The sequence below is a fragment of the Phodopus roborovskii genome, unplaced genomic scaffold, assembly GCF_943737965.1.
Source record: "Phodopus roborovskii unplaced genomic scaffold, PHOROB, whole genome shotgun sequence".
In the NCBI taxonomy this organism is placed as follows: domain Eukaryota; kingdom Metazoa; phylum Chordata; class Mammalia; order Rodentia; family Cricetidae; genus Phodopus; species Phodopus roborovskii.
Genome location: NW_026126515.1, coordinates 11,597,205 through 11,621,984, shown reverse-complemented (window position 1 = coordinate 11,621,984; position 24,780 = coordinate 11,597,205). Strand labels below are relative to the sequence as shown.

Sequence of the window (24,780 nt, the reverse complement as noted above, 5' to 3'; positions counted from 1 at the left end):
TGAAATAGAAAGTAGATGAAGTCACAGTGTGGTTAGATGAGAAGCGAGGATTAGAACCGGCATTAGGGTGAGGCAGCATTTGGATGAGGCAAGTGAAGTACCCAGGGCACATTGTTCAGAGACATTGAAACGAGACTTGTGGGTTATAATTAACCTATTTTTGCCTTCTATTATTTGTTGATCTTGGATAACTTGCCTAACTTCTCTTTGGGTTGTTTTTCTCTAAAGAAGCAGGTGATAATAATGTCTACATATGTACTTACTATATAGAACTAACTAAATTTCAGTTATTAAACTCTAGTAACACATAGTTATATACCTCATTCTTTTGTGAACAGAAAATTTTTTTCATGTCAGTTTTAGATACCTAGGCAAAAATTGCTGAAGTGTGGGTATCCCGGAATTAGTAGTTATTTGTGGGAAAGGGAGCAAATGAAAATAAAGTAAAAGGGCTCTTGCAAATTTCTAAGCACAAGAAATATTTAACAATTTAGTATTGCTAATTCATCATTACTAATTCAGTTACTATTGCCTGAGCAATGTAACATTGTTTTAACAGCTGATATTTAGAACCTGGAACTTTATGATACAGTTGAAATTGTACTGAAGTGAAATTGAAGGGCTGGAAAGATGGCTCAGCAGTTAAGAGCACTTGCTGTGTACAGAGGACCTGGCTACAATTCTCAGTGCCCACTTGGAGGCTCCCAACTGTCCATAACTCCCATTTCCCAGTCAGTGCCTTCTGACTTCTGTGGCTATCAGACACATACATACATACATACATACATACATACATACATACATACATACATGCAAAACAGTTGTACACATAAATCTTTTTTAAATGAAGATAAAGTGTAAATATTGAATACATCAAATTTTACTTGATGGTATAAGCTTGGTGCTTAGTTGTATGTATTGTTTTTTATATTTGTTAAGTTACTAGAGCACTTTACCATGATTGCTAAGTCCTGATTCCTTGATTGGCTAGCCCAACCCCTGCAGAGCTCTTGGCAATATGTGGGACCATGTTCATTTAGTAGGCAAGAACTAGGAATGTTGGGTTTCCTATGGGACCATCCCAGATGATACAGGCGTACTCTGCCTAAAATGCCAGTAGAGTGCAATACAGAAAATAGAAAAAACAGTAGTTTACTTTTCCAGTTTTGTTTGATTTTAATGCTAAATGGTTGTTAAATTCTTAGGTATCTGTTAGGTCCTGAATAAAATAGTCTCTTCATGAAGGAGTTCATTCAAAAGTAGAATTATTTCTAATATGCATAGGGAGTGACTGCCATACCCTACCCCCTTTTAGAGCCCTGGCTGGCCTTGAACTCACAGATCCACCTGCCTCTATCTCACAAGTGCTGTGGATTAAAGGCACACACCACCAAGCCCAGCCTAAGTGACTGCTTTTCTTTGAGGCTATGGGACTTTGATTTTAGAAGACTGTAGATTAAAAGCAATGGAATAGTCTAAGGTTATATCACTGAAAGTAGTTAATACTAAAAGAAATTGAGGAAATTAGAGTAACAGCAGCTAGTCTGTGGCAAATCGGCATACTAAACTTCTGTTCCACTAAATGGGATGGATAGTACCTTAGAACCAAGCCACAGTTTTTTAAAAAATAAGTGTACTTGTTTTCCCTATCTATGGTTAGGTATGTGGGTATTTTGCTTGCATGCATGTCTGTATCATATGTGTGCTTGGAGCCTGTGGAGGTCAGAAGAGAGCTGGGGTTACAGACTATTGTGAACTGCCATGTGGGTTCTGGGAATTTAAACCTGGGTCCTCTGGAAGAGCAGAAGTTTATTTAACTACTGATCCTATTCTCCAACCCCTGATTTTATTTTTTGAGGTTTTTGTTACTCTTGGTCAGCTTTGTTAGAAAAATGTGTTTGTAAACTTCAGAAAATTAATCCTGTTGACAGTGCAGAAGACAATGTTCCTTAAGCTTCTGCGCATACTATATAACAAAGATACAGTAACTTTCTTATGTTTCATTTTCCTTTCCATTTGGTTTTCATAAAAAAATTGAACTTTGACTTTATGACCCACTAATGGGTTTCAATCCTCATTGAAAAGCATTGGTTTAGACTTTAATACTCTTACTTTTGCAAGCATCACAAAATAACCTGGACAGTTCATTGTGACGGCTTGTGGCTCACTTCTAAACCTGCCAAAAGAATAGGTCTGGGATCACACCTCAGAATTAGCTTTCCTTCTTGCAGCTGCTACCTCCCCTCTCCTCCTTTCTTTATGTGGTTCAGGATTTGTGGTTCTCATTTCATGCTAATGGGGCTAACACTCTTAACCACTGAAGGACACCCTAAACCTCAATTATGAAGTTTGATTGCTACGTCCTTGATAAGAGAAAGTAAGGGAGTTGAACATGCATTCAGCTGCACATTAACATGTAGTCAACCTTTCTGTTTCCCATAAAGGCTTCATTGGAATGATGAGCTCTCATTCCAGTGGGTAGACCAACGATAGTAATGAAAATGAAACATGAATTTAGGAAAGTGTGTGTGGTGGGGCTAGAGCAGTGGCTCAGTCAGTAAGAGTGATAACCGCTCTTCCTGAGCATCAAAGTTCTGTTCCTAGAACCCACTTCAGGTGGCTCCAAACTGCCAGTAACTCCAGTTCCAGAGGATTCAACACCCACTTTTGGTTAGGGAGGGCAGCCACAAGCATGTGACATATATTCCCGAATGTACACAAGTAATAAGATGAATCTTTTTTTTTTTTGAAAGTATGCTATTGGGATTTTTGGGGCCAGTGTTAGAAGATGTACTCTAAGAACTAGGTTGGATCCTCATCATTATCTCAGTTAGAAAATTTTGGTGTAAAAATAATAATAATTAAAAAAACCCTGTTTTTTTCCCCCACCTTGAAGCAGGATCTCACTATGTAGCTCTAGCGGTCCTGGAACCAGGCCAACCAGGTTGGCTTCGAACTAATAAAAATCCTGTGATTAAAGGCCATTACAGCTGGCTTAAAAACCAGTTTCAACACTAATAATTCTTTTACTTCACACTTAATTTTTTTTTTTTTAGAAAAAATTGTGTGTATGTGTGCTTGTATGCACATGTATGTATATGAATATAAACCACCTTGTGCATGTAGAGGTCAGAGGGTAACTTGTTGGTCTCTTTCCACCGTGTGGGTACTAGGGAATCAAACCCATTGTCAGCTTGGTGGCAGGTGCCTTAACATTAACACCTGTCTTTTGACTTACCTTGATTTTTGACTCATAAGAAACTAGGTTTTGTTTTCAGTTTGAAAGAGGGAAGAGGAAGACAGGAGGTTCAAGCGACTAGCATATCTGAGAAATTTACTATATATAATACACTAATTATCACAATATGTCTTAATTGTCTTCAAGTACCCGTTTTGACCGGATTTTGCCCATTTTGCAGAGATCAGCTAGACACAATTTGGAGTCTAGGAAGTAATACTTTGTTGCTACAAGAAGAAACCAGTTGTTTTTAGTGTGGGGTTTATAGAAGCCTCTATTATTGTCTAGAAGTTTAGGAGTAATGTAAGTTAATTTTCCTTTAATTTTAGATGAGGAAAATGTCCAAGAATATTACATGATTGAGTCAGATTAGTAGACAAACCAGGATTAACTGGTTCCCAGCCTCTGATGTAATAATGCCCTTACGTAATTAAAGCCATTACTGAAGTAATAACAGCTATCGTTCAATGGTCACTGGCTTTAAACTCTGATAACTATGAGTAGAGTGTAGTATCTTCTTAAGTGTAGATTTCGGGCACTTAAGTATTGGGCTTGTTGGGGAAATAGTTTTACTGTGAACCTGACTTACTTCATTCTTTCAGTACACATACTGTTGGAAAGATGCTGGGGTTGTTACAGCATGTAGTCATCTGAGAGGATCTTGGAGAAGCCTCTAAATCAGCAGTATTCCAAGAGCAGGTCCTGAAGTTAAAAGCAGTGTGTATAGATGATCAAGTGTGAAAAATGACCAAATTGTTGCATCTGCGTTGGATAATTTCTTATGGGAGTGAGGCTGTACATGAAACATTAAACATAAGAGAGCAGATATGTTAGGAAATAGTTGGGAATGTTTTCATTTCTTTCTCCTCCCATTATAGAATTTACCCTATGGTGAAATGAGAAAATGCAGATTGGGAATCTCTAATATGAGAGGTGTCACCAACTAGGAATATTTCCTTTTTGCATTTTTTTTTTCAGATTTTGGAATACTTGCAAATAATATGCAGTGAAGTTTACCTATGTTTTATATATACCTTGTATACATTTCTAGAAACTAATTTCACACAGTATTTTAAATAATTTTGTTCATAGAATAAAATTTCAGGTAGAATTTTCTACTGGTAATGTCATGTTAAGAATACAGATTTTGAGAAAATTGCAGATTTTGAATTTTTAGGTTAGATATATTCTGTCTGTAGAAATGACTAAGCAGAAAATGATTGTCAATCTTTGGCATACTGGAAGAAAGGAAATTTTAAGAGGTGTAGAGGATTGGAATGACTGCTGAGGCCTCACTTTCTTATAAGATGAGACATGGAAAGGAGGTTGGTCTGTCTTAATTTAGAATGTCTCTATTTCTCATTCTATGGAAGGAAAGATGAATATTTGTTCTGTTGACTGCTAAGAGAGAAAAAATTTTTGCTTCTTTTTTTGGTTTTGTTTTTGATTTTTTTTTTTTTTTTTTTTTTTTTTCAAGATAGGGTTTCTCTGTATAGTCTTGGAGTCTGTCCTGGAACTCGCTCTGTACCTACCCAGTCAGGCCTCGAATTCACAGAGATCTTTGCCTGCCTCTGCCTCCTGAGTGCTGGGGTTAAAGACATATGCCACCATTGCCTGGCGAAATAGAAAATGTGTATTAAGCAAAGTTCTATAAAAGTAATTTAATAATGGTTTTGAAATGAAAAGATGAAATTTGATAGATTTATTTTCCTTATATAAAACTTGGGTAAGAATTAAAGGCTAGTTTTTTATGATTGTATCATTTCTTAAAATGGGAAAAATTTATAAACACCTAGTAAATGTTTTGTCCATATGTGCAGAGTTTTCCTTACCTCACTGAAAAGTCTTTTTACTGTTCTTTGTCTTAGTTGTGGGAGAATAAGTTAATGCAGTCTAGGGCGGTAGATGGATTTCATTCAGAAGAGCAGCAGCTTTTGTTGCAAGTTCAGCAGCAGCATCAACCCCAGCAGCAGCAACATCACCACCACCACCACCATCAGCAAGCGCAACCTCAGCAGACGGTACCTCAGCAAGCACAGACCCAACAGGTCCTTATTCCTGCGTCACAGCAAGGTGAGAAGGTCTAGATGGGTCCCAGTTACAGCTTGCAAGTTACACTTGTCTTTGGGAAGTATTCTTTTGGCTCCTGAGTTTCTTGGATTATCCTTTTAAAGAGATGCTTGGTTGGGGAGAAATCTATACCTATTTCTCTTTTTCTTCCCCTTTATTGGCTGAGTTTGTGCTTGTGGGTATTTAAGGAAAAAATGGGGATCCTGATTGATATAGGCTTATTTACAAAGGGTTTCATTATTTTAGATAAGGTAGTTTTCTTTATGAAACATGTTCTTTCAATGACATGTTTATTTTATCCATGTATACTAGAGAAATTTTGTAACTTGTAAGTCTGAAAATTTAGTCTAATTTAAGTAGAAAATGATATACAATTTAGCTTAATTTAATAGTTCTTTGCAATGTTCAAATCATTATATAAGTCTTGATCTGTTAGTCTTTTATTGGGGTGTTATAGAATAGCCATTAGCTCCATTTCACAGTTGAAGAAAACCTGGGCCCTGGTGGCGGCATCGGTGCATGCCTTTAATCCCAGCACTTGAGAGGCAGAGGCAGACAGAATCCTGAGTTTGAGGTCAGCGTGGTATACATAGTGTACAGAATAAGTTCCAGGACAGCCAGGGCTACATGGAGAAACCATCTTGAAAAACGCAGGGTGGGGGAAGAATCTTGACCCATCATACTTAGCTTTTTTTTTTTTTTTTTTTTTTTAAAAAAATGCCAATCTATTCAGTTACAAAATTTCCTCAATATTGTAGTTAGATGAATCTTGACTGGAAAGGAAACAGGATACATGAAAGCTTAGTTTAAGGTGGTCACTGTTTAGTGACTCAATTGTTTCATGTTAGTATATATGAAATACAAAATAAATACAGAGTAGAAAAACCTATATGATTTGGTTTAATGTTTATAGCTAATAGATTTTGATTCACTCTTTATTTTAAAAATTTACTTAGGTTAGTGTTTGTGGAGGAGTGGTAGACCCACCATGGCACACATGTGAACACTGTGGCATACATGTGGAGGTCAGAGGACAACTTGCAGGAGTCTGTTCTCCCCTTCTGCCATGCGGGTTTTAAGTATAGACCTCTTGTCTTTAGGCTTGGAGGCAAGTGCCTTTGCCTGCTGAACCATCTCACCAGCTCTTAATACCTATGTTAAGTCTGTACCACGTAATCACATCCTTGATGACTGTTCCTCCTATTGCCTTTAGGCATGGCACTAGGATTTTAGGTCATCATAAATTAAAATTGATTTTTTTCACTCAGAGAATATCAAGGTAATGGGATTATCTGTGTATTCTCTGAAATTTGCGGGATCAAACAATTCTATCTTTTGACTTGACATTGCCATTGTTTCTGAGTTGTGTGTGTAATGTGTGTGTGTGCACATGCAGATGTAGGTGCCCACGTACCATGGTGCATGCATGGAAGTCAGAAGACAACTTTGGGTGTTGATCCTTCTTTCCACTTGTTTGAGGCAGGGTCTTGGTTGCTTTTCCTGTGCATACATACATACACCAAGCTAGCTGTCCTCATCACCCTCATAGCTCCCCATCTGCTGTCCAGAGGGGTGGTGCCACCCAGAGTGGTGGTGCTGTGTAGCTGGCTGTTTTTTAGCTGTGTTCTAGAGATTCAGGTCTTCATGCTTATACAGCAAGCACTTAACATCCCTTGATTTGTATTTTTAAAATAGCTAATTAAAATCCCATGATTATAGTAGCTGTCAGGTTGGTCAAAGGATGTTTGGGTTTTTTTTTTTTTTGTTGTTTTTAGACAGTGTCTCACTATGAAGACCAAGCTGTCCTTGAACTCAGAGGTCTACCTGCCTGTTTACTGAGTATGTTAGAATTAAAGGCATGTACTACAATGCCTGGCCTAGGTATTATAATTTTAATGTTTTTCAGTATAAAATAAATATATCCCAGCTGTTGTTGTCCATTGAAAAATGTAAAAACTTCTGAAATATAAAATAGTTTGAGAGTATTTTAATGCAGAAAACATGACAGAAGTATGAAAAAAGTAAAAAAGTATTTGGTATTTTATAACATTACTGTGACTGTTAAGTGTCCTCAAGTTCATTTTTGCCAATGTCTTACTTTTTTCTTTGTATATTTGTAGCTACAGCACCACAAGTCATTGTTCCTGACTCTAAATTAATACAGCATATGAATGCATCAAGTATTACGGTAAGACTGGAACATGGATGGCACTTACATTGGTTTTGGTTATTTAACTCAACATTGAAATTATTCCTATGTGTGTTGTATTTAACAGTTTGAGGATTATGGGAGATTTGCGAGAAATAGCTGTTAGCCACAAATCTGAAGGGTAGCTTAATCTTAAACATTAAAGTTCATAAAATTATGTAATTTCCTCCTTTAAAAAAATACCAAATACTCTTTGTGGTCATTGCTTTATAGCTATAGGGATCAGCCAAGCATATGCTGGCACATGGGAGTTCTGTTTTAGAAAGTTAGAGGGTGGGAATGCTAACAGTTCAGGAAAGGTACTTTTTAAATTTGATTTTATTAGTTATTTGAACATTTTCTATGTGTTTTATTCATACTCACCCCCTACTCCAGCTCTTCCTAGATCCACTCCTTGGTGTTTTCCTACCCAACCGTTTGCTTTTCCTGTCGTTTTGTTTCTCTGCACCATCCTATGTATTGCTAATTCATACCTAGGCAGCATTATACATTGCTGCCAATAATAGCAATTCCTTTTTATTTTTACACACACACACACACACACACACACACACACTTTTTAATTCTGTTTGTATGACTGCTTGCCAAATATGTATTTGTGTATCACATGCATGCCTGGTAGCCTATGGAGCCCAAAAGAGGGTGTCAGATCTCCTGAAACTGGGGTTACAGATTGTTGTGATCTACCATATAGGTACTCAGAATTGAATCTGGGTCCTCTGCAAGGGCAATGAGTGCTCTTAACCAGTGAGCCATCTCTCTTGCTCCTTAATTGCACAAAGTCTTGTTGGCACTAGTTTCTCCACAGCATTTTCATACTTAATTGGCTAAACTTAATCCAGGTGTGGGTTTTCTATTATAGGTTAAACAAAAATGTATAACATAGTGTCTTAAGGAGTATGTAAACACATGGGAATAAAACTACCTAAATGTAGTTACAGTAAGATGCATAAAAATACTATTTATAAGTACAAAACGAAGCTAACGGAGTGTTGGTAACCTTTGAGGGCAAGCAAGAGAAGAAATGACGTCTTTGGAAGAAATAAATGGAGTGATTTTGCCTGTTGCAGTCAAACTCAAGTCTCTGTGGGGCCATTATATGGTACTTTTGTAATTCCATCCCTCGGAGGCAGAGTTAGGAGGATCACCAGTTTGAGACCAGCCAGGACTATGTAGTGAGACTCGGTCTTAAGAAAACAAGACTGAGAATCTGCAGAGAATACTCATTGATTAAGAGCACTGGCTGCTCTTCCAGAAGACATGGTTCAGTTCTCAGCACCCTCATGGCACCTTACAACTGTCTATAACTCTGATTCCAGGGGACCCAACACCCTCACACAGACATACATACAGGCAAAACAGCAATGCACATAAAATAAACTTTAAAGAAAGACCCTGTCTCAAAAAACAAAGCAAAACAAAATAAGACTAAGCATGTGGTATGCACTTGTGATCCCAGTACTTGGGAAGAAAAGGCAGGAGACTCACTTCATGCTAAAGACCAGTCTGTCTGGGCAGTGAGTTACAGGCTAGAGAGGATTACATACATAGAAGATTACATTCAGAAAAAGAAAAGGGAAAAAGCCCACAGGCTACTAAAATGCGATTTAAATCCAGGCTAGTTATAAATGTATGCGTTTGGGTTCACATATACAAGATAAATAGATAAAGTGTTTGTGTGTGTGCATGCATGGGAGTGTGTGTGTGTATACACATATTTCTAAATTGGGCAAAAATATCTGATGTTTGAGATAGTTCTGAAGCATTGGGATAAGAAACACTCACTTTATTACATATTTTACCTAGACTGTTGTGTCGGTGTATTTATGTTCCTTTTAGGTAATGTGGCATCTTAGAAAAATTGCCAGTTATAGACACCAAGGAATTCTTCGATTGTCTTGTAGGGAGACCTGTTGATTCTGGTAGAAATGTAGAAAATGAAGAAATAAGGATGGTTTGACTTTGGCCTTTAGTATATTATTACTTGAGGCAGGAAATTGGGTGTAAGGAACCAAAAAGTAGAAGGATGGTAGTCATGGAATGGTGGTCTCATGGTACAACATGGCTGCAAGTGCATGTATTTCTAAAAACATACAGGTTAGACTGAGTCTGTGAGAATCAGGAGGTTGCGTACAGTAAGTTTTTTTTAGGGGAACCAAACAATTAGACTTATAATTTCTTGAAATGCTTGAGTAGGTTATTTAGGCTATATTGTCTTTATTGTGCCACATGAGCGTCATCCTGTTGTTAGAGTGCCTTTCAGTGAGTTCTTCATACTCTGTAAAGTACACTACAGATAAACTAGGGTCTGGTTAGGTGCACATGCAGGTGCGACTTCTCCCTTTGTTTTTACTCTTCCAGAGTGCTGCTGCTACGGCTGCTACCTTGGCACTCCCTGCAGGCGTGACTCCTGTTCAACAGATACTAACAAATTCAGGTAATGAGAACAAGGAAAGCAGTTTAAATATTGTTCAGAAATCAACAACAAGTGGCTTTTAATGTCTTATTGTCATTGGAGGGTGACAATACAGACACTTGTTAAAATAATTTGAGGGCTATAGAATATAGAATTGTAGTCTTTGTTGAGGATACAAGTGAAAAAATGAAAATTGTGCTAGGTGTGGTAGCACACATAATCCCAGCAGTTGGGGGTTGGAAGCAGGGGATCAGAAGTTCAATGTCATCCTTGGTTTCATAGTAAGTTTGAGCCCAGCTGAAACCCTGATTCAAAAAAGCAAAAAAATTAAAATGCAAATTTAAAAAATTTAAATGGATCTTTTGTTCTGTGAATGAGAACCCTGCCCAAGTGAGATTATGGAGAAATGATTATTTACCGAGATTTGTCTTTTTTTTTTTTTTTTTTTTCTTTTAACTAGGCATCAGTTTTGCTAAATCAGATATTTGAATTAATTTGTGGTGACCAAATTAAATTCCACAGGACCTGAAGAAATGATTCATTGTGTACTTTTAGATGATATTATCTCTTGCAGTTATGTCAAATGCAAATTTTCATCTTTTGGAATATTTGTATGGACTGTTACCATCTTTATATTACTTATTGATTGATTGATTATGATTTCCAAATTTGTGCAGAATCAATTAGGGCTTTGTTTATTTTGTTGTTTGTTTTTGTTTTTGTTTTTTTTTTTTGAGACAGGGCTTCTCTGCAGTTTTGGAGCCTATCAAGGAATTTGCTCTGTAGACCAGAGCTGGCCTGGAACTCATGGACACCCGCCTGTCTCTGCCTCCCAAATGCACCACCACTGCCTAGAGCTTTGTGTTGAATGCTTTTGTTCACTCTTGAAAGAGTATATGAGGCTGATCTGTGTATTATATATTAATCATAATTACAGCAGTTCTAATTGTCTTAGCCAATTTTCATTGCTTGTTGAAAATTTGAAGCAAAGCCTCAATGGTTTTATAAATGAAATGTTACCTTTGTGTTTTTAAAGTTTAAAAGCAGCCACTGAAATGTATAATACTGTTTACTACACTTTCTTGACTGCTACCATGTGAGCAAAAAGGCTATCTTTAAGTCTTTTTTTCATTTTTTAATTTTATATGTATGGATATTTTATTTTACCTGCTTGTTTGTGTATTACGTGCTTGTAGTTCCTTGGGAGTCCAGAAGAGGCCATCAGTTCCTCTAGAATTGGAGTTAGGACTGGCCGTGAGCTACCATGTGGGTGCTGGGAATGGAACCTCAGTTCTCTGGAAGAGCGTCTAGTGATTGTAACTGCTGAGTTATCTCAGCCTCTTAATCAAGTCTTACAACCTGTTGTTGGTAAAAAGCTAAAGAAGGGGGCTCAGCAGTTCGGAGCATTGCCTATTCTTCCAGAGGACCTGGGTTCAATTCTCATCACCCACATGGCAGCTCACAACTTTCTGTAAGTCCAGTTGCAGGGCATTTAACACCTTCACACAGACATACCTGCAGGTAAAACACCAATGCATGTTAAAAAAAAAGAAAAAAAAAAAAAAAAAAAAAAAAAAAAAAGAAAAGCTAATGAAGATAATATGGGAAACATCTGGACATAGAGGGAAGTTGGGAACAATAATGATTGTAGTTTATCATGTATAGTTGATAGCCCTTAGTAAATGGTTAGTCTTCTAACTTGGTAACTTTTGGTTCTTTGACTTGAAAGCAATATAAATTCATTTCTCTGTGTATTAATTGCTGCCGAAATAGCAATTTGGACGATCTATATTCTTATTTTGCCTTAGGTCAGCTTCTTCAGGTGGTCCGAGCAGCCAATGGTGCCCAGTATATCTTTCAGCCTCAGCAGTCAGTTGTTCTACAACAACAAGTTATACCACAGATGCAGCCTGGTGGAGTACAGGCTCCTGTTATTCAGCAGGTAAAGCTGCCAATACTGCTGCTGCTATAGTTGTATGAATTTATCATGTGGTTCCCCGGCTCCCCCCCCCCCACGTTTACATGTACAGTGGTCTAAACAATCTTACTCTGAACTGTATATTATTATTCTTACCATCATCATTATCATCATTATTAGGCCTTCAGGCCTAATTTACATTTCTCATGTTTAAAGCTGAATTATTATTTGGTTCTGGTTTCCTGATTCCTCTTACTAGTTCCTAATTGGTGGTTTTGTTTGCTCTAGGTCCTAGCCCCACTCCCTGGAGGGATTTCACCACAGACAGGTGTCATCATCCAGCCACAGCAAATCTTATTTACAGGAAATAAGACTCAGGTCATCCCTACTACAGTGGCAGCAGCCACACCAGCACAAGCACAGATACCTGCAGCTGGTCAGCAGCAGCCACAGGCCCAGCCTGCTCAACCGCAAGCTCCATTGGTGCTGCAGGTTGATGGGACGGGGGATACATCATCTGAGGAAGATGAAGATGAGGAGGAAGACTATGATGATGACGAGGAGGAAGATAAAGAGAAAGATGGAGCTGAAGATGGGCAGGTGGAAGAAGTAAGTTTCTAGTAAAGAGAGAGGAGACTTGAAAAGAGAAGCCACTCGTCATTTATTTAGTGCTAAACAGACAAATTATATGCTCTTTCTTCAGAGTCAAAGAGGTGGATGCTTGGACTCCACTAGCTTTCTTTTCCCCAAACCCAGGGAATGTGTCACCCACTTTGAATGTGGTTCTTCTATTTCAGTTAGCCACATCATCGCAGACCATCATAGGCTCCCAGTTATCTGATCTTCATACCTTTTCTTGACGCCTGTCAATCAACATGGTGCTACCAATTTTCAGGATAGTTACTATGTCCCACTGAAATTTTCATGATTATTTTTTTTGGCATAAGATGAAATCATCTTTCTTTTTAGAAATCATCTTTCTTTTTAAATCTTAATGCAAAATTCTGTTTCATTTTACTGATTTGCATTCATTTATTATTTTGGTCTTTTTTTTTTTTTTGGAGACAGTTTCACACTGTAGCCTAGGTTATAGGCCTGGAACTCATTATATAGCCCAGATTGGCCTTGGGCTTGTGGCAAGCCTCCTGGTTCAGCTTCCCAAGTATAATCCTCCCAAGGATTATAGGTGTGAGTCATTGTTTGGGCCTAAGTCTTTTTTTCCCCCCTAAATAATTTAGTTAAAGATAGTTTATTAACTATCTGAATAATCAAAGTGACTAAAATATTTTAAACCATGATTATCCTGGCATGCGCCACTGAGGTGAAATTGGTGTCTGTTACTTAAAATGTTTGGTGTTTCTTCCCCTGTTACATCCTCTTCCATCAGTTTCCAAAGCATCTGTGCCAGACTTTATCATTCATTAACTTGTCTTTGTATTTCAATATATGTTTATATTTTCAAAGGTGTAGTACTGCTTGAGTAGTGTAAGTGCAGTATTCTTAATGTTTCTGTTAACTTTTCTTAAAATGATAGTTCTGAGGTTCAGCCAGGTTGTTGCATATAACTGTCATTATTTTTACTGTTGACTGTACCATTATTTGATTATCCTTTTTTTGGGTCCATTAAACATTTGGGCAACTTCTAGTTGCCCTTAATGTGTTCTGGGAACTCATATGTATTTATTTCTCTTCAGTATTATACACAAGCATGGATTTGCCTGTTTACTGTACAGAGTCTATTCTGCCATTTTTGTCTATGATTTGTAGATGTCAACATGTCATCACTTCTTAATATTGACAGACTGTTGAATTGCTGTAGTCCAATAGAAAATTGTTTCTTGGTTTGGTTTTAGGTAGAACTTCCTTGAATGCTTAGGAGCTTCAGCCTCTTTTCATATATCTACTTGTCATTTGTATTTTTTTTTTTTTTTTTTTGTATTTTTATTATGTGGAAGTACTTATTTAACATTATCCTTAGCATTTTCCCACACTTTTGATCTTTTCCTAAGAGACATTTATATTGCATTTTCTCCTGTTTGCTGGTGTTATAGATATGTATAGTATAAACTTTTAGTATTCACCATTGAGTTAGCCTGATGCCTTTTATAATGCCTTTGTTGATTCTTTTGTTTTCTATGTAGATGGATCTTTTAATAGTCTGTTATAAGTGTATTTATTACTGTTTTTTGTGGTTGTCTTTTAGGGCTGAAAGAGTTTATTTTCTTTGTAATTAATCAAGTTTTGCTGCTTTTTTTTTTAAACTATAAGGAAATGCATTTTATTATTAAATGCTTTTCTGCAACTATTAGATAGTCACAGAATCTGATTCAGACTGTCCTTTATGAATTTCATTGATTGGCCTTAATGTGCAAACCAATCTTGAGTTCCCGATAGGACCCAGCTTAGTCACTGTACATTGTACTCTCTGTAACTGCCAGATTCAGGTTGACACAAGTTAGCATCAGTGTGCGTGAGTCACCTCTTTTTCAGTAATCTTCTTAGCACTCTCATGTTAATAGCACCCTTATGAACTAATTTGGACTTTGTTGTTCTAAAAATTAAACTAATGTCTTCTGTATTTGTTATTTTTAATTTTTAAATGTATTCTTTTTGAGACAGTCTCATGTAGCCCTGGCCAGCTTGGAGCTCTGTGCCTCCTAAGTGTTGGGATTAAAGTTGTGCATCACTGTCCACGCCTGGCTAAATTTGGGGGGGGGTTATATTATTGTTTTTTAAAGGCAGGGTCTGTATGTAGACCAGGCTGAGCTATATGTAGCTCACCAAGATCATCTGCCTGCCTCTGCTTCCCGAGTGCTGGGATTAAAGTCATGGGTCATTGTTTGCAACATCTGTGGGTATTGTTAAAGCTTGTTACTTTATTCTGCCATTGAACTATCTATGCACAGTTCATGAGAACACCTCCTAAAGAAAGGTCTCATTCTTAAAAAATGTAAGCAGTTCAGTTCTGCCAATAACATGAATGAGCCTAGAAAAGGACCCAGAGATGAACTGTGTCTTGGGATATTATGAATTTTAACCTCTGTGAGACTGAACAGGGAAACTTGCTATGTTGTGCTATGCCTGCCTGCACCTTTGACCATGGGAAACTGTAATAACAGATGTGGTTTTCCTCAGCTTTTTTAGTCAGTAGGGAATTGCAAATCTAAATCACAGTTAGAGGGTTTGTCACAGCTACTAGGAACACTACAGTTTAAAAAAAAGGGGGGGAAACTACAGTAAAAAACCCAAAAACCTCTGGGGTTGTTTTGTCTGTATGTATTTCTGTATGCCACATGCATGCAGTGCCTACAGGGGCCAAAAGAGAGGGTGCTATACTGTTGGAACTGAAATTACAGGTGGTTATGAGCTGCCTGGAATTGAACCCAGGTCCTCTGGAAAAACAGAGCCATCTCTCTAGTCCAGGATGGTAGAATGTAAAGTATATATACATTGGTGAGGATTTGGAACAGTCAGAAGCCTTGTGTGTTTCTGGTGTGAGTATGAAGTGAACAGCTTTTATGGAAAATAGTGTGGTGGTACTGGGAGTTTTTCAGAGTTAAGTAGCATTAACCCTGTGCTGCCAAGCTTCACTTACAAGTGCATGTTAGGGAAGAATTGTTCAGACAAAAAAACGTGTGCATGAGTGCTCATGGCAGCACTCTTCACTATCCAAAGAGTGTAAGCATCCTGGCTGTCTGTTAGTATCTTGTGAATGGCAAATAAAAGGAATCATATCCTTACAGCACAATACTAGTAAAAGAATCTTGAAGTACTGGTGCATGCTACTACATGAGTATACATTGAAAACCTGAAAGCAGCACAAAGCCCACAAATTGTACTGCTCTGTTTAGATATTCAGGATAGGCAAAGCATATTGGTGGTTGCCAGGGGACAGAAGGGACTATATAGAGTGATTGCCATGGATAAGATTCGTGAAGTGCTCTGGAGCTACATAGCAGAGATGATTCCATTAGGAATGTCCATAGTACAGCTGAAATGTACGGTCTAAGAGGGCTAAAGTTTTTAATCACCGTTTCCCATTTAATATAAGTATTTTTATTTAAAGAGTATGGATATACCCGTCCACACCTATGTTTGAATGACATACACCTAATACACCCAAGCTTTTAATCATCCTTGATTATTTTCCTTTCTACCTCTGTTTTGCCATATCTTTTTCTTCCTTTATTAGACATCTGATTTAAAGTCTTATATCACAAATAAATTTCAACCTTATTTTATCTCCTCCTTTGGTTTTATTTTTTGTCCCTGAGATAGTTCATCCTCTGCACTTAAGTAATTTAAATCATAATTATTCATTGTATCTTTACCATAATGCCATTGTAGTTGACAAACAGTACTGATTGGCATTCAGAATATTGGTCTTTAGTGCAGCCCTCAGGCCACACTGCAAACCAATTGTATTCTTTGCTCTTTTTCTCCAATGTCACTATTGGTTTGATTTGCTTTCTTTTACTGTTGGTGGTGACTAATACCATGACCTCACAACACAGCTTTCATATTTTCTCAATATCATTTTCTGGGTATTTGAAACATTTATTGGGGAGACTTTATCTTGTGCAATTATTAAAGCCTAAAGAAAAATTGAAAAAGTACTTTATATGTAAGGCTATTTTGCCTGCATTTGTGTCTGTTGATCAGGTGAGGGCTTAATAACCAGGGAGTCCAGAAAAGGGCATCTGGTCTCCTGGATTAGATCTAGAAATGGTTGTGAACTGCCGTGTAGGTGCTGGGAATTGAACGTAGGTCTTGTACATGAGCAGACAATGCTCTTAACAAATAAATCATCTTTCTAGCCCCAAAGGAAATACATTTTAACCCCCTTTGATTCTTAGGAGTTCACCAGCTTAACTTCTATTGAGTTTCATGCTGAAATAACATTGGCAAACCTTTGCTGTTGACAGCTTTACCTTCACAGTGTGTGCAACACACCTGATACGTAGTTCTCAGAAAGCATCATGGTACCTGGACTTCTTTCCGCTAAATGGTACAGGAAACTACAGCAACACAGGGGATCTATGTATAAATTCTCCTTTTATTTGCAGGAGCCCCTGAACAGTGAAGATGACGTGAGTGACGAGGAGGGGCAGGAACTCTTTGACACGGAAAATGTTGTTGTATGCCAATATGATAAGGTAAGAACTTTTTTTGGTTTTTCAAGACAGGGTTCCTCGGTGTAAATTTGGAGCCTGAAGGACTTCATTTTCAGTTAAATGGACTTTTTTGTTGTTGTTGTTGTTGTAGTTTCTCTTCTAAGCCATGGTTTTAGCTTTACTGAAAGATTTAGGGAGATGATGACTGTCGATATTTAATTTTAGGTCTTACTTCTGAGACCAGGTTGTATTTAACAATCTAGGATGGCCTTGAACTCTGGGTGTAGGTAGCTAGCTCAGGGTGCCTTCATATTAAGCTGTACTCCTGCCTCAGCCTAGGGTTATAGGCGCACTCTACCTTGTCTGACTTTCCTTCTTAACTTTTTATAGACAGTGTGAAAGAAAGCATTGTGATTGTTTCACAGATTGTCTAAGTAGACTCTGATTCCTTAGCTTACCTTTGAAAAGTAAGTAATGAGTAAAACGGTAAGAGATGATCATTTTTCTTCCTTTTTAAAAAATTACTTTTAGTTCAAAGCATTGTTTTTTTTTTGTTTGTTTTTTTTTTTTTTTTTTTTTTTTTTTTTTGCCAACTTGTATGTCTGTGTGAGGATGTCAGATCCCCTGGAACTGGTTACAGACAGGTGTGAGCTGGCATTGTGGGTGCTGGGAATTGAACTGGGGTTCTCTGGAAGAGAAACCAGTGCTCTTAACTGCTGAGCCAGCCATCTCTCCAGCCCCAAGATGATCATGTTTCTCTTCATTCTACATCAGCTTGTAAACAGCCGCTTTTCCTTTCAGTGACACAAAGTCGTTAAGAGAATTTTATCTTCATAAACTTCAGCTTTCTTGAGTCTGAAAAGATATAACTGAATTATCTTTTATTACTAAGAGGTCCAGGAAAATAATCAGTAACAAAACTAATAGACAGATGAGCTTCAAGAGATTACTTAAATATCTGTTTCCTAACAATTTTAGGCAACTCCTGGGAAAGGGTCCTTTGCCCTCCAAAAGGGTTGTAACCCCTCACCCCCCACGTTGAGAACTGTTTTTTTTTTTTTTTTTTTTTTTTTTTTTTTTTTTGTTGTTGGGATTTTTATAATTAAATCATGAAGTGATAAGATCTTTTGTCAGTCATAAATTATTGGCTTTCATACTGTTTCTTTCTTTAAATGCTTATTGAGTAGGAGGGAGAACTACGCATGTATTATTTGTATCCTGCAAGAAATTTCCTTGTAGTTTAAAGAAATCTTAAATTTTTGTTGTTACAATGAATTTGATAAGTAGTGCTTACATCAAGTAGATCTACAAAGGAGATTTAGTAAAAGGTAAACCAGGTTAGTTGCATATCAGTAACCTAAAGCCAGATACATTATTGATAATTTAATGACACCTGCTTTTGTGCATTTTGACTTAACCCTTCACTGCACATAGTACAGCAAATGGGATTTTTTTTTTTTTTTTTTTTTTTTTTTGTTACCCACAGAAAGAGTAAGATTAAAACAGCAGGAAGGCCTAAAGGACCTGCTTGCAGCCAAATACCCAGTACATAGTTTCATGATAGCAAGCAAAGAATATTACTTGCTGGTGGTGGTGGTGCACGCCTTTAGTCCAGCACTCGGGAGGCAGAGGCAGGTGGATCTCTGAGTTTGAGGCTAGCTTATCTACAAAGCAAGTTCCAGCACAACCAGGGCTGTTACACAGAGAAAACCTGTCTAGGTCCAGGGAGAATTTTTTTTTTTTTGTAATATTTTCCTGTTGTAAGAGAATATTCATTCACCTTGGTAAGCTATATACAGTGTTCTAAATGTTAGTAAAGTTGGTTTGTTTGGCTTTCAGGTACATTTATGTTTTAAGCTAACAGACTTGGTTTATGCAGCCTAGTGAAAAACAATTTCAGAGTTTTCAGAGCTGTCTTTCAAGAATTAGAAAGACTGAAAGAATAGTCAAGTGCTATAGTATAAATGCTGAGGCAGTCTGGTTAGTAAAATAAGGATAAATGTGATTTGAGCCAACTTGAATTTTAGGACTTTTGTTTTGAAGCCTAAGCTTTAATTTCAATAGTGAGTTGATTTTAAGAAAAGCATAGAAGGAATAATGATGTTTATATTGCCACTCAAGCCTTCTTTTGGTTTTTTGAGACAGGGTTTCTCTGTATTGCTTTGGAGTCTGTCCTGGAGCTAGCTCTGTAGACTAGACTGGCCTTGAACTCACAGAGATCAGACTGCCTCTGCCTCCCAAGTGCTGGGATTAAAGGCGTGTGGCCTGAGAGATGTTTTTAAAGTTGTATTTTATACTTTTGTGTAAATAAAAATATTTTTCATTTACTACTCAACGTGACTTCAGTTTTGAATTTCTGGACTTCTTTCTGAATGTGAGAGTCTCTTCATTCTAAGATTATTGTTCTCTGTTTTATTTTAATAAGTTGGAATGTAGAGCAGGAACATGAGTGATTTCCAGATGAACAAAACACTTTATTATTATTATCTTTTTTTTTTTTTTAAATAACATATCAAAAGGTAGCATTAGGATCAGTAAGTGAAAGTTAAGAGGAAACATTTAAGAGGACAGGGTAAAGTCTAGACAAACTTCTATACAAACTTCTAATTATAATCAGATAAACATTGAACAGCCATTTGTCTTAATATGCCAGAGGGTGTCCATCTGTGCTAAGACTAGGATTTTAAGATTGAGAGCCCAGAAATGTGTATCTCCTAAATAGATCTGCATTGTTTGAAAGGTCCACGCTATGTTTTGAGAACATAAGTTTATTTTACTGAAAGAAATAAGGTTCTATTTGTATTGCTTGCAGATAACTTGTAACAATCTTAGTGAGCACAAAGTGCCGAGAGCTATTAATGAGTTAAAGAAAAAATTAAAATTCATAGTTTTGTTTCTTTCTTCTTTTTTGCTAAACATTAAGATAACAGTTTTCAAATGTAATAATTATGCAAGACAAGCTTTTGGTTTTATTATGGATGGGGTTTTATTGTGTTTTCCTCATGCCTTTTGTATTCTCAATTTTTGTTTAGATACACAGAAGTAAAAATAAATGGAAATTTCACCTCAAGGATGGCATTATGAATCTTAACGGAAGAGATTATATATTTTCCAAAGCAATTGGAGATGCAGAGTGGTGAAGAATTGCTTCTCTCCTTTTATAAGTAAGACAAAAGGAACTTACAAAGTTAAAATGGACGGTTTGAAACTTGGGACATATATCAACCAAAACGTCACTTCTGCATGTCAGAAAAGCAAAGCGCAGTAGAAGCAAAGCTACTGGAACAAAACAAAGCTAGACCTTGACAGCATAGACACTACTTCTAACTGGCAAGCCATGGAACTGTAGCACCTGGGGTTGTTGGGTGGGGGGGGAGGGTTTGTGTAGGATACTGTAACAGTCAATTTTAAATACAGGAACCTGCCATTGGTAATTAGCATGTAAAGTTTGTCTATATTCCTTTCTCCAAGTTGGGCTCAGTCAGAAGATACTTGTTGGAATGACCTGAAGAAATTTCCCTTTTGATAGATTGAACTGAATCTGTTTGTTGTATGTGCTTATATTTGGTACAAATTGCGTGTGAACTTTTTACAGAAGGGCAAGAATTATGGTGTTGAATTTTAATTCACTTGTATAGGAGAATTTAAAACTCATAATAGGTCTTAAACATTTTTACTTGTTACTCTCCCTCAGTAATACATACCTCTTGCTTCCCTGCTGTAGGAAACATCTACTTTAGATTTAAAGAAAGGATCAATGGTCACAGTTTGGAGAGAAGGTTGACCCAGGAATGGATGCTTGTTTTAATTAGGTTTTCATACTTGTTAAATGTAACTTAAAGATTTGGGTCTTACCTGTGTTGAGTAGAATTAAAGTGACAGTTTGATTTCCATATAGAAAAACTGTACTCAGTCCCACACTTAAGAAGAAACCCCAAATCAGCTCCTCAGGAATATGTTTTTATTCACAAAGGTACCACCGAGCTGAAATTGTACAGAGCACTTGATATGTGAAAGTTTTTCTTGTTGGGCTACAGTGTGTGTTTAGCTGTGCATTTAGTCTTCATGTAACACCGAGATGGCATTCTGTACATTGATCTAAGACGCAAAGGCAGGTGGTGAGGACTGGATTTTTATTAAACAATTTAGTAATTATAAAAGTTTCTTGTGTTTACTAGTAAAGAATTTTAGAAATTATTATTTTAATTGAACAATTTTTTAAAAAACTTTGTAATTTGAGGGAAAGTTTGGGGGTGGAGGGGGTAGAGGGAGGTGGGCCACTAAATACAAATTTACCTCTCTTTCATTGGGTAGCCCTTTCAGGCCATTGATCTAGACTTGGGCTCCAGTTTGCACATTGGGAAGAAAGTATAGAGATTTGACTTATTAAATGCTCTAGACATTTATTGTGTGTGATGGGAATGTATAGCTCTGGTTCACTTCTGTCAGGGGCTCTAAACAATGTGGCGCTACAGTGAGCCAGCCTCCTGGGAGCTGCCAGGATGCTTGCTCACCTTCATCTTTGTTCTAGTGATTAACAACATTTGCATTCAAGTTAACTTGCCTATTGGTTTTATTTTGTCTTCCATTTTTGTCTTCCTTTAATTTGACCTTGTGTAGTTCCAGATGTAACAGATAAAATATATTACACAAGAAAAACTGTGAGTTATATAGTGCTTTTTTAGCACATATTTTTAAATTTCTTAATGCAGTTGATTCTCCCTTTTCACTTAGCACCCCACTGAACCAATTGTGGAGTTTGGTATAAGTGGTGGTGTGTTAAACACGATAGTAGTTAGATTTTGCTTGTATGCCATAACTGGTAATACAATTGTTGTTTTATTGATGTAGCCTTTCGGGGGAAGTTTGTTGATTCTCCCTATCTCGAAGCACATGCAGTTTTGTTTATAATACTTGGAGGACGGACGGAGGGAAGGAGATCCCATGAGTTCTGTTGCTCAGTGGTCCCTCTGCCCAGTTGCTAGGTTTGTGTTTACTCAATGAAGCCAGTGACCTGAACCACCTATGGCAGTGTTGCTCCAGTGAAACCCTTGGGCTCAGCAGTAGCTGAAACTTTGATTACTACATGATGCTAATTCAGCACAGGTCCTGGGCCCTCTATGTAGTCAAACATTGAAGGTTAGCATTGTACACAAGGAGGGCTATTTTGAAGCCAGAAGTAACTGTTTGTATTTGTACCTGTGTATTGCCTATTAATGATATCCCCACCCCCCATAAATGCTTTTATCTGTGAAAACTCTGACAGCTGGTTCAAACAACCCTGCACACCAGATTGTGCTCTTATATGCTGTTATATCGTGTTCTTTTTTAAATCAAGTAGCATTTTTTTTTTATTATTATACTAGCTTTTGCTATATAAATGTCACTTGCTTTGAATTCTTAATCATGCTTTGGCCATTACATTTAACAGATGATGTCATTAGGTTCTATTAAAATGTCTTTCCTTTGGAAAGGCAAGGGATTCCCCCTTGCAGAATTTCAAGATGAAAGCAGCATGTTTACCCAAAAGGTGGGAATAGTTCTGACTTGGGAAGACTGAAATAAGCGGTGCTTTCAGGAGGTGACCTGTTTAGGGTTGTACCAATCGTGATGGCACCTTTTATGTAACACCATGCCAGTAGTGCTAAGGTAAATTTACACAGAATGAGTCAAGTGGAAATGTGTGCCTTTCAGTGTATGAACTCTTGCGTGGTGGTCCTTTGTACTCTCAGACCACTGGATGCCCGAGAGCACGTGCAATTTTTTCTTAGAGTAACCCAGCTTTGTCACGTGCAGTTTCTAGAGTCAAACATGGTAGGAGGAGATCTCTGTATTGGGCTTTTATATTTGAGATGTTCACATTTCTGTTAAATGCACAGCCCATTTACACTGTTGCCTTTTAAAAAGTCACGATGGCATCAAGATTCATGCACCATGTGCAATTGACATGTGTTCTTGACAAGCATAATAGATTCTGGCTTTAGAAAACAATGTAAAATATACTAGTTTTGATATAAACTAGTGTGCTGCTGTATTGAAAATCAAGGAGTTTTCTTTTGGTGGCTTGTGTAGACGAATGCAGAATTGTCTCCCTCTGAGAATTTTTTTTAATTATTATTATAGCAATAATGTCATCACATTAGAGGGTAAGTATTCCTTATATAAGAAAATAGACATATTTCCTCTTAGCAACTTTCCCTTTATAAAAACTTTCTGCTTGAGAAAGTTCTTATATTTTTCAGATTACTTCATCTTGAACTTTTGAGCTTTTGTGCAATGTGCTATTTTATTGATCTTTGTACATTTTCATTTCATGATTCCTGCCTACCTGTCTAAATCCCCTATAGCAAATTCTGAGGTTTTTGGTTTAAAAATGTTTGTTTTTGTGTTTTCTCATGTGTTTATTGTAGGTTTGGATTTTGATCTGTTACCCCAATGGAAATTATTCTGGTTTATATTCTTCCTCCTTGAAGCCTGCCCTTTTCTTTTGTCATTTTTGTTGCATGCATGATTTAAGGAAGAGCGCATCAAATTTAATTTTTTTGCTTATTTTGAGGAACAAAAGCTTTCTCCCTTTTGATGGGAGAACAACACAACATTTAATAAATAACTCATTCAGTCAAGCTTCCTTAAATCAGTCCCGAATGCACCGGGTTGGGGAGGGGTTAACCCCTGGCTTTTCGGAGCTACTATTGTCGACTGCTGTTGTACATACTGTTATGTGTAAGGGCGTAAATATATTTATTATGTTTGTAAAATTCATTCTGTTCACTTGCAGATCAAGGTTGCTCTTCTGTGATGTATGAGGTGTTAGGTTTTAAAGACCATCTTGGAATACAATTAAAGAGCTTAGTATTCTGATGTACTAAGACCTATTTTAAGTTTAATATTTTACCTTGCAAAAACTTTAATTAAAGATGTTATTTAAAAAAAGTAATGTTGCTTGCTTTGCTTACTAGTCTATGGCATTGGACAGCTGAATAAAACCATACAGTTTAGACAGGAAAAGCTCAACCAAAATAGGGATGTTGTTAAATTCTGTATCCTTAGTTAAATTCTGTACCTTTAAGGTAGTGAGTTTGGGATACCAGACTGAATCGTTAAACTGTCTTAGAAATCTTAAGCGCTTTTAAAAGTTGTATTTTCCAGGCACAGAGGCATTTAGGATGGGTAAATTCACACCAACTAAATGTAAATTAAGGTTAATATAATTAACATTGTATTGAATGAGTATTTCTACTCAAAAGCTTAGATTACATAGGATGAAGTTATTAAGAACATCATTTCATTTCTTTGTCTGGCTAAACTGTTTTCTCTCAGTTCAGAGTTTGTAAATAATTGCTTATTAGAAGATTTGGATTATTGAGGTTTGTATTACATATTGAATATATTTTGTGTTACTTTAGAAGATATTAAATTACTAGCAGTATTTTGATTTTATAGTTAATTCAAATGAATCATTAAGAGCTTGCCTTTTTGTAATTTTTTATCCTGTTATAAACTACTTTATCTAAGGAAACATGCAGATTTTAACTATTAAATAATCATAATAAAGATATTTTATTTATTGCCAGCATTTCTTGTATTTTGCAATTTAATTCAAGCTCCTACATTATGATCTTAATCTTTGTAACCTGAGTTCTGTCTGTGAAATAACAACGGCAATGTTTTGAGTATGAAATAATTTGGATAATTTAAAATGACTGAAACAAAAAAGGAGTAAGTCGCCAAAGTAGAAAAATGTGGTGTGATTGAGACACCAGAATACTTGTTCACAGAGCAGCCCAGAAGGAGGAGTTGGTGGACCTGTGTTGC

The 24,780-nt window shown here is 36.9% G+C and overlaps 1 protein-coding gene and 1 non-coding gene across 3 annotated transcripts in view; both read left to right on the top strand.

Moving 5' to 3' along the window:
- Positions 1-24,541, top strand: part of Gtf2a1 (general transcription factor IIA subunit 1) — a 32,372-nt gene extending 7,831 nt beyond the window's left edge. For both annotated transcript variants that reach the window (XM_051196148.1, XM_051196149.1), the window contains exons 3-9: positions 5,107-5,311; positions 7,429-7,496; positions 9,879-9,954; positions 11,742-11,875; positions 12,140-12,460; positions 16,918-17,007; positions 19,998-24,541. In XM_051196148.1, coding sequence (XP_051052105.1) covers positions 5,107-5,311; positions 7,429-7,496; positions 9,879-9,954; positions 11,742-11,875; positions 12,140-12,460; positions 16,918-17,007; positions 19,998-20,105 — 1,002 coding nt within the window. In that variant the 3' untranslated portion in view covers positions 20,106-24,541. The remainder of the gene's footprint in view (positions 1-5,106; positions 5,312-7,428; positions 7,497-9,878; positions 9,955-11,741; positions 11,876-12,139; positions 12,461-16,917; positions 17,008-19,997) is intronic.
- LOC127231007 (small nucleolar RNA SNORA79) lies at positions 6,494-6,636 on the top strand. The gene has a single exon (XR_007835247.1). It is a non-coding gene; the product is annotated as a small nucleolar RNA SNORA79 (small nucleolar RNA).
- Positions 24,542-24,780: the final 239 nt, after the last annotated feature.